The following is a 16,229-nucleotide window of genomic DNA, read 5'->3' on the forward strand; positions in this document are numbered from 1 at the left end:
CATGTCAATCAGGCTAGCTCAGTGGTCCTTCCACAGTCTCCATGTCAATTAGGCTAGCTCAGTGTTCCTTCCACAGTCTCCATGTAAATCAGGCTAGCTCAGTGGTCCTTCCACAGTCTCCATGTCAATTAGGCTAGCTCAGTGTTCCTTCCGCAGTCTCCATGCCAATGTCAATTAGGCTAGCTCAGTGTTCCTTCCACAGTCTCCATGTCAATTAGGCTAGCTCAGTGGTCCTTCCACAGTCTCCATGTCAATTAGGCTAGCTCAGTGGTCCTTCCACAGTCTCCATGTCAATTAGGCTAGCTCAGTGGTCCTTCCGCAGTCTCCATGTAAATCAGGCTAGCTCAGTGGTCCTTCCACAGTCTCCATGTCAATTAGGCTAGCTCAGTGGTCCTTCCACAGTCTCCATGTCAATTAGGCTAGCTCAGTGTTCCTTCCACAGTCTCCATGTCAATTAGGCTAGCTCAGTGTTCCTTCCACAGTCTCCATGTAAATCAGGCTAGCTCAGTGGTCCTTCCACAGTCTCCATGTCAATTAGGCTAGCTCAGTGGTCCTTCCACAGTCTCCATGTCAATTAGGCTAGCTCAGTGTTCCTTCCGCAGTCTCCATGCCAATGTCAATTAGGCTAGCTCAGTGTTCCTTCCACAGTCTCCATGTCAATTAGGCTAGCTCAGTGGTCCTTCCACAGTCTCCATGTCAATTAGGCTAGCTCAGTGGTCCTTCCACAGTCTCCATGTCAATTAGGCTAGCTCAGTGGTCCTTCCGCAGTCTCCATGTAAATCAGGCTAGCTCAGTGGTCCTTCCACAGTCTCCATGTCAATTAGGCTAGCTCAGTGGCCCTTCCACAGTCTCCATGTCAATTAGGCTAGCTCAGTGTTCCTTCCACAGTCTCCATGTCAATTAGGCTAGCTCAGTGTTCCTTCCACAGTCTCCATGTAAATCAGGCTAGCTCAGTGGTCCTTCCACAGTCTCCATGTCAATTAGGCTAGCTCAGTGGTCCTTCCACAGTCTCCATGTCAATTAGGCTAGCTCAGTGTTCCTTCCACAGTCTCCATGTCAATTAGGCTAGCTCAGTGTTCCTTCCACAGTCTATGTTTTGGTGAAACAATAAAAACATGCTGCATGGGGTTCTCCCTGAAAAATCTTCTAAACCACCACCCCCCTCACTTGTTTAGATCACACACACACACACAACCTAGTTTGTCAATGGTGTTTTGCTGTTATCGGCCCACAGGCAGAGAGAGTTAGCCTACTTGTTCCAGGCTTATCAGGGCTTTGGGGGAAACTGGGGTCAACCACTATCACTGCAGCCAGACTATGTCCTGTAGGCTGCCCTGCCTTGATGTCACATGGCTTGCTATATCTACTCTAATGGGTCTACAACTCTTACAACTGTTCCCGTCCTCGGCCCTGTCACCGACCTAATGTCAAAAGGAGCCTCATGCACTGCATCCGAGACATATTCACACAAGAGTTCTACCACTGGACACGGAATTCATGAGCAGGATGTTGTAAAGATGACAGGCAGCGCACGACAACGAGGAAGCAGCTCAAACACCCTTCTTCACAGGCTGCAGTAGGGGTGAGGTGGTAGCAACTAGCAAGGCCCCCTACCAACTCCACAATCAGGTCAATCACAAGGCATTATGGCAGAGAAACATTGACAGAATGTTCCATGGTTAGGTTGAGGGGTGGCTGGGTATAGCTACCATACCAGCCAGGAGTATTCAGATCTTACCCTACGACGTCCAGACTACTGCTGGTTCTCTTCTACCTGATAATGAATTGAACCCAGCAGTCCATGAGAAGAGGGGGAGACTGAAAAAGAACAGTGGAAATGGCTTGGAGGTCAAGATTTGAATTTGTGGGCACTATACTATACACAGGAAGCTATAGGGGGAAGGTGAGGGGAAGCCCCATAATGCTGCATAATGGCAGAGGAACATTGACAGCATGCTAGTTTTCAGGCAAGGGACGTGGGATAAGGGGCTTTGAGACTTGTACTGATTAGGCTACTTCTGCCATGCAAGAGAGGCAGCAGCTCAGAGTTGACCTGTGGTTGTCAGGTCTGCTACCTGGAATAATCCTCTCACAGCTAAGCCAGTTTGATTCGTCCAACAAATACTGTGGGTCCTCTATACTGGCTGACGCAAGCCAACAAAGCCAATCAGACGTCCTGTGAGAGAAACGAAGGGCTGGCACTCAACTAGTTGTATTGTGTGCTGTATAGGGGAGAAGTGACCAATGAGTGAACACTTGATCATCATACTTACATAGAAACTGAAAGCTGCAAATATACTGAACAAAAATATAAAGGCAACAGATAAAGTGTTGGTCCCGTGTTTCATGAGCTGAAATAAAAGATGACCGAATTTTCCCCATTCACACAAAGAGCTTATTTCTCTCAAATGTTGTAAACATTTTTTTTTTTTTTACATCCATGCTAGTGAGCATTTCTCCTTTGCCAAGATAATCCATCCACCTGACTGGTGTGGCATATAATGAAGCTGATAAAAAAAGCACGATCATTACACAGGTGCATCTGGAGGCGAAAGAAACACCTGTTTAGGCGAGGTGCTGGCTAGCGGAGTAAAACACCTGTTTAGGCGAGGTGCTGGCTAGCGGAGTAAAACACCTGTTTAGGCGAGGTGCTGGCTAGCGGAGTAAAACACCTGTTTAGGAGAGGTGCTGGCTAGCGGAGTAAAACACGTGTTTAGGAGAGGTGCTGGCTAGCGGAGTAAAACACCTGTTTAGGAGAGGTGCTGGCTAGCGGAGTAAAACACGTGTTTAGGAGAGGTGCTGGCTAGCGGAGTAAAACACCTGTTTAGGTGAGGTGCTGGCTAGCGGAGTAAAACACCTGTTTAGGAGAGGTGCTGGCTAGCGGAGTAAAACACGTGTTTAGGAGAGGTGCTGGCTAGCGGAGTAAAACACCTGTTTAGGAGAGGTGCTGGCTAGCGGAGTAAAACACCTGTTTAGGAGAGGTGCTGGCTAGCGGAGTAAAACACCTGTTTAGGTGAGGTGCTGGCTAGTGGAGTAAAACACCTGTTTAGGTGAGGTGCTGGCTAGCGGAGTAAAACACCTGTTTAGGTGAGGTGCTGGCTAGCGGAGTAAAACACCTGTTTAGGTGAGGTGCTGGCTAGCGGAGTAAAACACCTGTTTAGGTGAGGTGCTGGCTAGCGGAGTAGAACACCTGTTTAGGAGAGGTGCTGGCTAGCGGAGTAAAACACCTGTTTAGGTGAGGTGCTGGCTAGCGGAGTAAAACACCTGTTTAGGCGAGGTGCTGGCTAGCGGAGTAGAACACCTGTTTAGGCGAGGTGCTGGCTAGCGGAGTAAAACACCTGTTTAGGCGAGGTGCTGGCTAGCGGAGTAGAACACCTGTTTAGGTGAGGTGCTGGCTAGCGGAGTAAAACACCTGTTTAGGCGAGGTGCTGGCTAGCGGAGTAGAACACCTGTTTAGGTGAGGTGCTGGCTAGCGGAGTAGAACACCTGTTTAGGTGAGGTGCTGGCTAGCGGAGTAGAACACCTGTTTAGGTGAGGTGCTGGCTAGCGGAGTAGAACACCTGTTTAGGCGAGGTGCTGGCTAGGGGAGTAGAACACCTGTTTAGGAGAGGTGCTGGCTAGCGGAGTAGAACACCTGTTTAGGTGAGGTGCTGGCTAGCGGAGTAGAACACCTGTTTAGGTGAGGTGCTGGCTAGCGGAGTAGAACACCTGTTTAGGTGAGGTGCTGGCTAGCGGAGTAGAACACCTGTTTAGGTGAGGTGCTGGCTAGCGGAGTAGAACACCTGTTTAGGAGAGGTGCTGGCTAGCGGAGTAAAACACGTGTTTAGGAGAGGTGCTGGCTAGGGGAGTAGAACACCTGTTTAGGTGAGGTGCTGGCTAGCGGAGTAGAACACCTGTTTAGGCGAGGTGCTGGCTAGCGGAGTAAAACACGTGTTTAGGAGAGGTGCTGGCTAGGGGAGTAGAACACCTGTTTAGGTGAGGTGCTGGCTAGCGGAGTAGAACACCTGTTTAGGTGAGGTGCTGGCTAGCGGAGTAGAACACCTGTTTAGGTGAGGTGCTGGCTAGCGGAGTAGAACACCTGTTTAGGAGAGGTGCTGGCTAGCGGAGTAAAACACCTGTTTAGGCGAGGTGCTGGCTAGGGGAGTAGAACACCTGTTTAGGAGAGGTGCTGGTTAGTGGAGTAGAACACCTGTTTAGGAGAGGTGCTGGCTAGTGGAGTAGAACACCTGTTTAGGAGAGGTGCTGGCTAGTGGAGTAGAACACCTGTTTAGGAGAGGTGCTGGCTAGTGGAGTAGAACACCTGTTTAGGAGAGGTGCTGGCTAGTGGAGTAGAACACCTGTTTAGGAGAGGTGCTGGCTAGTGGAGTAGAACACCTGTTTAGGAGAGGTGCTGGCTAGTGGAGTAGAACACCTGTTTAGGAGAGGTGCTGGCTAGTGGAGTAGAACACGTGTTTAGGAGAGGTGCTGGCTAGGGGAGTAGAACACCTGTTTAGGCGAGGTGCTGGCTAGTGGAGTAGAACACCTGTTTAGGCGAGGTGCTGGCTAGTGGAGTAGAACACCTGTTTACGCGAGGTGCTGGCTAGCAGAGTAGAACACCTGTTTAGGCGAGGTGCTGGCTAGCGGAGTAGAACACCTGTTTAGGCGAGGTGCTGGCTAGCGGAGTAGAACACCTGTTTAGGCGAGGTGCTGGCTAGCGGAGTAAAACACCTGAAAAAGAAAAGGAGAGCCACACACTTTAGGAGCTCAGATGCAATAATTGAATTACCTAATAACCAACGTTTCGACAAACAAGCTGTCTTCATCAGGGTACAATGACAAACACTGCGGGCCACTAGTTTATATAGTGTCAAAGGATACACAGGTGTCTGTAATCATGGCCAGGTGTGGCTTGATATCATTTTTTTAATTTACAGATACAAATAGAACATATAAAATAAAATAAATGCATCACATACGATCATAGATACAATTTGGCTAGTGGTGAAGGCATCAAAACTATGAAATAACACATATGGAATCATGTAGTAACTAAAAAAAGTGTTACACAGTTTTTATATTTGATATTATTGAAAGTAGCCACTGTTTGCCTTGATGACAGCTTGCACACTCTTGGCATTCTCTCAACCAGCCTCACCTGGAATACTTTTCCAATAGTCTTGGAGTTCCCACATATGCTTAACACTTGTTGGCTGTTTTTTTTTTTGTTTTTTTTTTACACCTCGTTCTGCAAACCAACTCATCCCAAACCATCTCAATTGGGTTGAGGTCAGGTGATTGTGGAGGCCAGGTCACCTGATGCAGCACTCCATCACTCTCCTTCTAGGTCAAATAGCTCTTACACAGCCTGGAGGGGGGTTGGGTCATTGTCTTGTTGAAAAACAAATGATAGTGGGACTAAGCCCAAACCAGATGGGATGGCGTTTCGCTGCAGCATGCTGTGGTAGCTATGCTGGTTAAGTGTGCCTTGAATTCTAAATAATTCACAGACAGTGTCACCAGCAAAGCACCCCCACACCTCCTCCTCCCTTCACGGTGGGAACCACACGTGGAAATCATCCGTTCACTCACACCACGGCGGTTGGAACCAAAAATCAGACCAAAGAACACATTTCCACTGGTCTAATGTCCATTGCTCGTGTTTCTTGGTGTCCTTTAGTAGTGGTTTCTTTGCAGCAATTCGACCATGAAGGCCTGATTCACGCAGTCTCCTCTGAACAGTTGATGTTGAGATGTGCCTGTTATTTGAACTCTGAAGCATTTATTTGGGCTGCAATTTCTGAGGCTGGTAACTCTAATGAACTTATCCTCTGCAGCAGAGGTAACTCTGGGTCTTCCTTTCCTGTGGCAGTCCTCATGAGATCCAGTTTCATCATAGCGCTTGATGGTTTTTGCAACTGCCCTTGAAGAAACTTTCAAAGTTCTTGACATTTTCCGGATTGACTGACCTTCATATCTTTAAGTAATGGACTGTCGTTTTTCTCTGCTTATTTGAGCTGTTCTGGCCATAATATGGACTTGGTCTTTTACCAAATAGGGCAATCGTCTGTAAACCACCTCTACCTTGTCACAACAACTGATTGGCTCAAACGCATTAAGGAAAGAAATTCCACAAATGAACTTTTAACAATGCACACCTGTTAATTGAAATGCATTCTAGGGGACTACCTCATGAAGCTAGTTGAGAGAATGCCAAGAGTGTGCAAAGCTGTCATCAAGCCAAAGGGTGGCTATTTGAAGAATCTGTAATATAAAATATATTTTGATTTGTTTAACACTTGTTTTGGTTACTACATGATTCCATATGTGTTATTTCATAGTTCTTATGTCTTCACTATTATTCTACAATGTAGAAAATAGTAAAAATAGAGAAAAACCCTGGAATGAGTAGATGTGTCCAAACTTTTGACTGGTACTGTAAATGGAGACTGTTAAGTGACAAAAATAACAGGTTGAATTACATGTCCCAAAAAAATGGATTCCTGATCTTTGTTATATCTCTTAGATATAGGACAGACACTTCAGAACAAACTTCCTTTAGATCTTTTTGGGGACTCTCTGTAGTTTATCTGTTATTCAAAGCGTTTGTATGGGCTAATAGCGGTAAGGCCAAAATATATATATGGGCCAAAAATGTCTTGGGCCGTTCTGGCAATCGTAATTTACATCAGCTTTCTAGGGCAGACTAGGGAAGTTTTCCAATAGCAATGGAACTTAGGCTTACGAGTGTTTTAACGATGCATCTTTCCTACAACGGCCAAAGATGTAACATGCGCTTCCCAAAATACCACGTAGACAACAGGTGCCTCAACAATGTTGCTAGGTGCATTGTTGAGGCACCTAGCGATTGATATGATCGAAAGAAAGGAAGCACTGCTTTCAGATCAGCATTCTCCCTTTCCAATCTTACCTTAACATTAGAATTATTCCACAATAATTGCACAATAATGACGACGGATCAGTTCCTAGAGAGATATCACGTATGGCTACAAATATTGAGGCGGCTTATTCTAATATTTACCCTATAACAATGTATTAAATCAAGATTTGGCACATCATTGTGCACGTTAAACATCATGAAATAGGCTATGTCGAGGCAAAAATGTCAGAGTAGCGTACAGATAGCTAAATAAAAGGGCTTAACAGCCCTTAACTGTGGTATATTGGCCATTAATCACAAACCCCCGAGGTGGCTTGTTATTAGAAACTGGTTACCAACATAATTAGAGCAGTAAAAATAAATGTTGATGAATTTATGAAATTGCTTCTTCTAATGATTGATAAACATGCACCTGCATAGAAACTAGAGGGCGACCGATTATGATTTTTCAACGCCGATACCGATTATTGGAGGACCAAAAAAGCCGATACTGATTGGACGATATTTTTAATTTTATTTGTAATTACAACAATACTGAATGAACACTTATTTTAACTTAATATAATACATCAATAAAATCCTGTTAGCCTGAAATAAATAATGAAACATGTTTAATTTGGTTTAGATAATGCAAAAACAAAGTGTTGGAGAAGAAAGTAAAAGTGCCATATGTGCCATGTAAGAAAGCTAACGTTTAAGTTCCTTGCTCAGAACATGAGAACATATGAAAGCTGGTGTTTCCTTTTAAAATGCTCTTCAATATTCCAAGGTAAGAAGTTTTAGGTTGTAGTTATTATAGGAATGATAGGACTATTTCTCTCTATACCATTTGTATTTCATATACCTTTGACTATTGGATGTTCTTATAGGCACTTTAGTATTGCCAGTGTAACAGTATAGCTTCCATCCCTCTCCTCGCCCCTACCTGGGCTCGAACCAGGAACACATCGACAACAGCCACCCTCGAAGCAGCGTTACCCATCACTCCACAAAAGCCGCAGCCCTTGCAGTGCAAGGGGAACAACTACTCCAAGTCTCAGAGCGAGTGACGTTTGAAACACTATTAGCGCGCAACCCGCTAACTAGCTAGCTATTTCACATCGGTTACACCAGCCTAATCTCGGGAGTTGATAGGCTTGAAGTCATAAACAGCTCAATGCTTGAAGCATTGCGAAGAGCTGCTGGCAAAACGCATGAAAGTGCTGTTTGAATGAATGCTTACGAGCCTGCTGGTGCCTACCATCACTCAGTCAGACTGCTCTATCAAATATCAAATCAGACTTAATTATAACATAATAACACACAGAAATACGAGCCTTAGGTCATTAATATGGTCAAATCGGGAAACTATCATTTCGAAAACAAAACATTTATTCTTTCAGTGAAATAGTGAACCGTTCCGTATTTTATCTAACGGGTGGCATCCCTAGGTCTAAATATTGCTGTTACATTACACAACCTTCAATGTTATGTCATAATTACGTAAAATTCTGGCAAATTAGTTCGCAATGAGCGAAGCTGCCCAAACTGTTGCATATACCCTGACTCTGCTTGTAATGAACGCAAGAGAAGTGACACAATTTCACCTGGTTAATATTGCCTGCTAACCTGGATTTATTTTAGCTAAATATGCAGGTTTAAAAATATATACTTCTGTGTACTGATTTTAAGGCTGATGTTTAGCACTTTAACACTTTTTTGGTTTCTACATGATTCCATGTGTTATTTCATAGTTTTGATGTCTTCACTATTATTCTACAATGTAGAAAATAGTAAAAATAAAGAAAAACCCTTGAATGAGTAGGTGTTCAATCTTTTGACTGGTACTGTATGTCCATCTCATTAAACGCAAGTCTTAGAAGAAGTAGATCTGTCCTATGCGTCCTGTTCTTGAGTTTAATTTATTTTACTTCAGTTTTGTACACCAGCTTTAAACAGCTGAAAATACAATATTTGGGGTTATGGAAAAAATGTCACAGTGGTTTAGATTGTACAATGACACTAAAATTGCTTGTTTTTGTGTCATAATCAGAAATTAGGCAGACTACTAGAATTTTAGTAAATGGCGGTTCTGCATAGCGCATATTTAAGATGCTTTTAGGAAACCAGGCTCAGGGCTTTTGGCACCACTAGGTTGCTACTCAGTGGTCAGCCAGCAGAGCTCTTGATGTCATGCTCCAGAGAGGACACATTACAACCTTATTCAAAAATTGATATAATTCATTTTCCCTCATCAATCTACACACAATACCCGATAATGACAAAAGCAAAAAATAGGTTGTTAGAAATGTTTGCAAATGTTTTAAAAATAAAAAACAGAAATACCTTATTTAAATAAGTATTCAAAACCTTTGCTATGAGACTTGAAATTGAGCTCAGGTGCATCCTGTTTCCATTGATCATCCTTGAGATGATTCTACAGCTTGATTGGAGTCCACCTGTGGTCAATTCAATTGATTGTACATGATTTGGAAAGGCACATACCCATCTATATAAGGTCCCACAGTTGACAGTGCATGTCAGAGCAAAAACCAAGCCATGAGGTCAAAGGAATTTTATGTAGAGCTCTGGGACAGGATTGTGTCGAGGCACAGATCTGGGGACATTTCTGCAGCATTGAAAGAGCCCAAGAACACAGTGGCCTCCATCAATCTTAAATGGAAGAAGTTTGGAACCACCAAGATTCATCCTAGAGCTGTCTGCCCAGCCAAACTGAGCAATCAGGGGAGAAGGGCCATGGTCAGGGAGGTGACCAAGAACCCGATAGTCACTCTGACAGAGCTCCAGAGCGTCCTCTGGGGAGAATCTTCCAGAAGGACAACCATCTCTGCAGCACTCCACCAATCAGGCCTTTATGGTAGAGTGGCCAGATGGAAGCCACTCCTCAGTAAAAGGCACAACAGCCCACTTGGATTTTGCCAAAAGGCACCTAAAGACTCTCAGACCATGAGACAAGATTATTTGGTTTGATGATACCAAGATTTAACTATTTGGCCTGAATGCCAAGCATCATGTCTGGAGGAAACCTGGTAGCATCCCTACGGTGAAGCATGGTGTTGGCAGCGTCATGCTGTGGGGATATTTTTCAGCAGCAGGGACTGGGAGACTACTCAGGATCAAGGAAGGCAAAGATGAACGGCACAAAGCACTGAGAGTTCCTTGATGAAAACCTGCACTCAGCACCTCAGACTGGGGTGAAGGTTCACCTTTTAACAGGACAACGACCCTAAGCACACAGCCAAGACAATGCAGGAGTGGCTTCGGGACAAGTCTCAATGTCCTTGAATGGCCCAGCCACAGCCCGGACTTGAACCGGATTGAAAATCTCTGGAGACCTGAAAATAGCTGTGCAGCAATGCTCCCCATCCAACCTGACAGAGCTTGAGATGATCTGCAGAGAAGAATGGGATAAACTCCCCAAATACAGGTGTACCAAGCTTGTAGTGTCCTACCCAAGACTTTAATAACTACCTGAATACGTATGTAAATGTGATACTTTTTTTGTTATACATTTGCAAAAAGTTGTAAAACTGTTTTAGCTTTGTCAATGTGGGTGTGTAGACTGGAGAAAGCCTTATTCTAAAATGTATTAAATCGGTTAACGTAACAACGTGGAAAAAATCTAGGGGTATGAATACTTTCCGAATGCACTGTAAATCGGATGCATCACATATTGACTGTACGTTTATCCGCGTATGCAAACCTGAGTGAGTAGATTACCTTAAACAATTGTTGGACATCTTGGAAACATTCTCCAGTTCTTATTATACCTCTGAGGTGACTCTTCGTTTGGTAATAAAACGGTTTCAGTCATGAATACACCCCTGGGCTGGGTTTCCCAAAAGCATCGTAGTACTAAAATCGTCTCTAGTTTCGATGGATGATCTTAGTACAACGATACTTTTAGGAAACCCAGCCAATGTCTCTCAGTTTCGCAATGCGTTTCCCCAGAAGTATCGGGATGTAGCGCCTCTGGTTGAAAACTGACAAGTGTGTGGGCGGCACTTGTGCTTGCATGCAGTTCATACTGAGACTGACTGTGTCACAGTGAATCACTGAAGAAAATAGAAAATAAAATCCCCTTTTATTACTAGAAATTCCTTAATAAAAAATGTACTGAAAACAGCCTCACTTGCTAATGCTAACCACCTGCTGTACAAGTTCTTTGTAGCAAGTGAAGAGGACTAAACTAGTTTTCTGGTCAGCTAATTTATCTAGCTAACGGATAAGCGATTGACAGCAGCTGTGCGTTTACTTACGTGAATGTTGCCCAACAGTTACCGTTTTGAATATCGTGGTTGTCGCTGTTCCGAATGACATGACTTTTGCAGAAATCAAGACCGCTAAGGTTACAGTCCGCGTGCTTCACCATTCATGTCGGCTCCTTCGTGTCACATTCATTAAAAGCCAGTAAGGCGTTAAACGTGCCTATACTTCGATTGTGACATGTAATAGTCAACTAACTGACAAGGCAATGCCGCAATAGACTGATCATTGGAAGACTCGAACTGCTCGTGCAACGAGAACCGGACGTGACGACTGTTCAAAGGAGGAGAGGACGATTTTAAGTGGAAATGTCATTGCAAACTTCATTGGAAAACTGTTGTGTAGGGAGACGGAAGGGTGCGATATGTGTAGCTACAGAACAGTCCAGCAGTCTGAGGAGTGGAAACGTATGTGTAATGACTGGCTAGTGCAGTGTTACTCACTATTTTGTTGTAAGGGAGTCACTTTGGGTTGAGAGAATCATTCAGAGGGTTGCACATATCTTTAATTTGTTGTACTTTTTCTTCCAATAACAATTGAGAGCAAATATCGAGCACATGCAATTGATTTGACCTACAGCAAATCACAAATATATACATACACACATCACATGTAATAGTTTGTCGGGGGGCTAGGGTCAGTCTGTTATATCTGGAGTATTTCTCCCATCTTATCCGGTGTCCTGTGTGAATTTAAACATGCTCCCTCTAATTCTCTCCCTCCCCTCTCCGAGGACCTGAGCCCTGGGACCATGCCTCGGGACTACCTGGCCTGATGACTCCTTGCTGTCCCCAGTCCACCTGGTCGTGCTGCTGCTCCAGTTTCAACTGTTCTGCCTGCGGCTATGGAACCATGACCTGTACACCGGATGTGCTACCTTGTCCCTTCTCTCTCTCTCTACCACACCTGCTGTCTCTAACTCTGAATGCTCGGCAATGAAAAGCCAACTGACATTTACTCCTAAAATGCTGACCTGTTGCACCCTCTACAACCACTGTGGTTATTATTTGACCCTGCTGGTCATCTATGAAAGTTTGAACATCTTGGCCATGTACTGTTATAATCTCCACCCGTCACAGCCAGAATAGGACTGGCCACACCTAGGCTGGTTTTCTGTACAGCACTTTGACAGTTTTAAAAGGGTTTTAAAAATGAGATTTGATTGATATGAAGGGTTACCTCAGTAGTTGGGTGAGTGAAAATGCTTCAGAAATGGATACACTGTATCTGACACAGGACTCAGTAAATGGGTAACACCTTAGTTCACCTTGCAATGTGTAATTTTCCTGCAGCTCCACTATCTCACTCTCTATTCCAGCACGGTCAGGACAGGGGGCGTTGATGGCTGTGGTCAGAGATGACACTGGCACATGAAAGAGGTTCTCAATGATGTTAAAACTCCTTGTACTCCATGATATCCTTGAATTTTGACTCAAACTCCAACTCATCACGCACAAATGCATCATAGCTAAAATGTTGCTGTATGTCTGGGTTGGATGTGGTGACTGCGCTAAGTTTTTGGAAACTGTCAGGTATGAACAGTGTGGTGATTTTATTTTGAAATACTGTGACCAAATGCAGCATTTTTTCCCCAGAGTTTTAGCTTTCCCTTGGAGCTGGAGACTCAGTGTTCAGGTGGCAGGTGATGTCAGTTAAAAAAGCCATCTTGAATATCCACTGTGGATTATCCAGCTCTGGCTCATTTCTCCCCTTGCTTGCAACAAATTCACGGAATTGAGGGAGGAGAGAGAGAAATCTATCCAAATATCTCCCACAAGACAACCATCTCACCTCATTGTGAAATATCAAGTCTGGTATTCCTCCACCAACTGGCAGAATTGCCGGTGATTCAGTGCCCTCGCAATAATAATGTTCACCACGCCCACCACTTGCTGCATCACATTCTGTAAGTCACAGTCTTTGAGTTTAGCCACAAGTGCTTCCTGATGAATGATACAATGAAACGTTGCAAATTGGGGAATATCCTCTCTCTTTCTCATCAGGCCTATGAGTCCTTTCTCCTTCCCTCGCATGTTTGGGTGCCGTCAGTGCACACAGATGCCAGATTTGACCAGTCATTATTATTATTATCAGCAAAAAATTTAACAAGGGCTTTCAGAAAAAATAGCTTCCTTGTTTGTGAAATCAGCATACAATATTTTGTCTGAGGCCAAAAAACTTTATTTTACAATCTCCGCGTCTGTGAAGGCCTTCTTGTTTCTCACATGTATCCAAGCAATCTCATATGTTGCCTCTTGTCTTTTTCTCTGCAACAGTGCTAGATCTGTCTATCATTTGTTGTTGTCCTTTTGAGTTGAGTTATGTTGTTGTTTCTGTGGTTGCTTTGTGGTGGATATGTTTCGTGAAAGTAGGCATGGTGTGACTGGAAATGTCGCTCTAAATTTGCTTTTTTTTTTTTTTTTTACTGCCTTCTGGCAAATAAAACAAAGTGAGCTAGTCCCATCATGCAGTACAAAAAAATACTTGTCCGTCCATTTCACTTGGAACTTTCTGTGTTCTTCTTGAATCGACCGTATTCTTCTCTTAGCCACCAGAACCATGTTAGCTACGTTATCTAGCTAGTGATTTTCCTGGTTCTCCAGTGGTTGTTCGTTCACAGCTGTCACGTTGTTCTCCAGCTCTTCCCCCTCATTTTCCTTGTCAATAGATTTCCGTTTCCTTTTACAATAAATCGATTAATGTCGACAAGACTTCAAAATTAGCTAGTAGCAAACCGATGTGTCGATCGCTGTAGATGAGCATGTCACGTTCTGACCTTAGTTATTTTATTATGTCTTTGTTTTAGTATGGTCAGGGCGTGAGTTGGGTGGGTTGTCTATGTTCCTTTTTCTATGTTTTGGGATTTCTGTGTTTGGCCTGTTATGGTTCTCAATCAGAGGTAGCTGTTTATCGTTGTCCCTGATTGAGAACCATATTTAGGTAGCCTGGTTTCACTTTTGAGTTGTGGGTGATTATTTTCCTGTTTAGTGTTTTTTTTGTCATTCACCTTACGGGACTGTTCGTTGGTCATTTATTGTTTTGTTCTGATTTATTACTTAATTAAAAGATATGAACACTTACCACGCTGCGCTTTGGTCCTCACCTTCTTCATACGACGACCGTTACAGAGCAGTTGCGTTCTATTTCGGCAAATTTTCTATTTAGGCCTTTCTGTTCAACAGCTGCACTATACTGCCATCTATCTGCCGTCCAGGGAACAATATATATATTCAATTAAGTAATTCAGGCCTGCATTAAACACATTGAATTGAAATTGTATTATGAATGGAAAACAGGAAAATCACAGCGAGCCACAAATTAAGGGAAAGTGGGCCGCATGCGGCCTGCGGGCCACGCAATGAGTACCACTGAGCTAGTGTGTAGTCCAGGGGACGGAATGGAACAGTGCAGAGAATCAACATTTTGCTAGCCTGATCCTAGATCTGTTTATGCAATTTTGCCAAGTCCTACTGTATGATTGTTGTCATGCCATGTTAACATGGGAGTAGGCTATACATAGACGTTATCTATCTGTCACAAATAGATCAAAGACCACGCTTACATTTGACTGATTGTCAGAACAGAACATGTTAAACTTCGATGTACTTGTTGGCTTTGTTACAGGAAAAATAGGTGGTTTGTTTGTGTAGCACCTTAACGTAAGGGCAAATGGTTATTTCATCGTAAGAGACCTAAATTGTTTTATATTGTGGCACTCTATACCTCATCATTTATCATAAAGAACAATATACCTCATCATTTATCATAAATAACAATATACATCATAATTTTTCATAAGGAACGATATACTTCATAGCACCGTCACACACTCATACTACACAAGTGCCAAAGCACTACACACGGTCTGATATGCAATCAACCTTGTTCCCACACTATCAACTTCACATTGGGGGAGAAAGTACTTCTGGGAATCCTATGGGAACAACATCATGTCCCACGCATCCACCCTAATTCCACCGCAACACACAATATAACCCCTACTACACTATAAAACACTGTCCTGAATGATATGTCAAACTGAATATTTACCTTTATTTAACTAGGCAAGTCAGTTAAGAACAAATTCTTACTTTCAATGACAGCCTAGGAACGGTGGGTTAACTGCCTTGTTAACGACAGATTTTGTACCTTGTCAGCTCGGGGATTTGATCTTACTAGTCCAATGCTCTAACCACTAGACTACACTGCCGCCCCAAATGGTTTACCCAGGGAGACAACCAACACCTCTGTGATACCAGCACACCATTATGACTCTCTATCAGCACACCGTTGGATGTCATGACAACACACCATTATGACTCTCTAACTCACATCAACACCAACCTTCCCCCACACGTTTGACTAAGTTTCTTTTGATCACAGCAAAGACTGTTCCCAGTCAGCCCACCAAGGTGAACATAAGGATGAAAGAGATTCCTTCTTGTTGCTACTGGGTTGTTCTGGTGTGTGGTTTTCCCTCCGACATGCAACCAAATACGTGAAGACAGTTTTGCCAGATTGTGGACCGATTAACCAGTGTCAAAATGGTGTGTCTGTGTGTCTCAGAGCCAGATTGTGGACCGATTAACCAGTGTCAAAATGGTGTGTCTGTCTGTCTCAGAGCCAGATTGTGGACCGATTAACCAGTGTCAAAATGGTGTGTCTGTGTGTCTCAGAGCCAGATTGTGGACCGATTAACCAGTGTCAAAATGGTGTGTCTGTGTGTCTCAGAGCCAGATTGTGGACCGATTAACCAGTGTCAAAATGGTGTGTCTGTCTGTCTCAGAGCCAGATTGTGAAACCAAGGTCATGATAGTTTCCATGTGGCGTTTCCTCCCTCCTCCTATTTCCACTCTCTTCCCAGCAGTAGTCAGTCATATGCCATGTGGACTAACAAGGACTACAGTGTACTACTGTGCGAATTCCCATTTGAATTCATTGGTGGACTAAACCCATCCAGCCCAGACATGCTTGGCTCAATGAGGCATTATTCATCATAGCCTTAGAATGAATGATGGGATGGAGACACACACAAACGCACGCATGCACACACACGCACACACACACACACACACACACACACACA

The 16,229-nt window shown here is 43.8% G+C and overlaps 1 protein-coding gene across 2 annotated transcripts in view; it reads right to left on the minus strand.

Moving 5' to 3' along the window:
- The window catches only part of LOC110536972 (tyrosine-protein kinase JAK2), a 69,838-nt gene extending 58,329 nt beyond the window's left edge, over window positions 1-11,509 (minus strand). Inside the window, exon 1 of one of the 2 annotated variants that reach the window (XM_036936927.1) lies at window positions 11,137-11,508. In XM_036936927.1, the coding sequence (XP_036792822.1) occupies window positions 11,137-11,197 (61 nt within the window). In that variant the 5' untranslated portion in view covers window positions 11,198-11,508. Of the gene's footprint in view, window positions 1-11,136 lie in introns of both variants that reach the window. The other variant, XM_036936928.1, reaches the window with a different exon arrangement.
- Between the last annotated feature and the right edge of the window lie 4,720 nt (window positions 11,510-16,229).

This window comes from Oncorhynchus mykiss, chromosome 12 (assembly GCF_013265735.2).
Source record: "Oncorhynchus mykiss isolate Arlee chromosome 12, USDA_OmykA_1.1, whole genome shotgun sequence".
NCBI classification, from domain to species: Eukaryota; Metazoa; Chordata; class Actinopteri; order Salmoniformes; family Salmonidae; genus Oncorhynchus; species Oncorhynchus mykiss.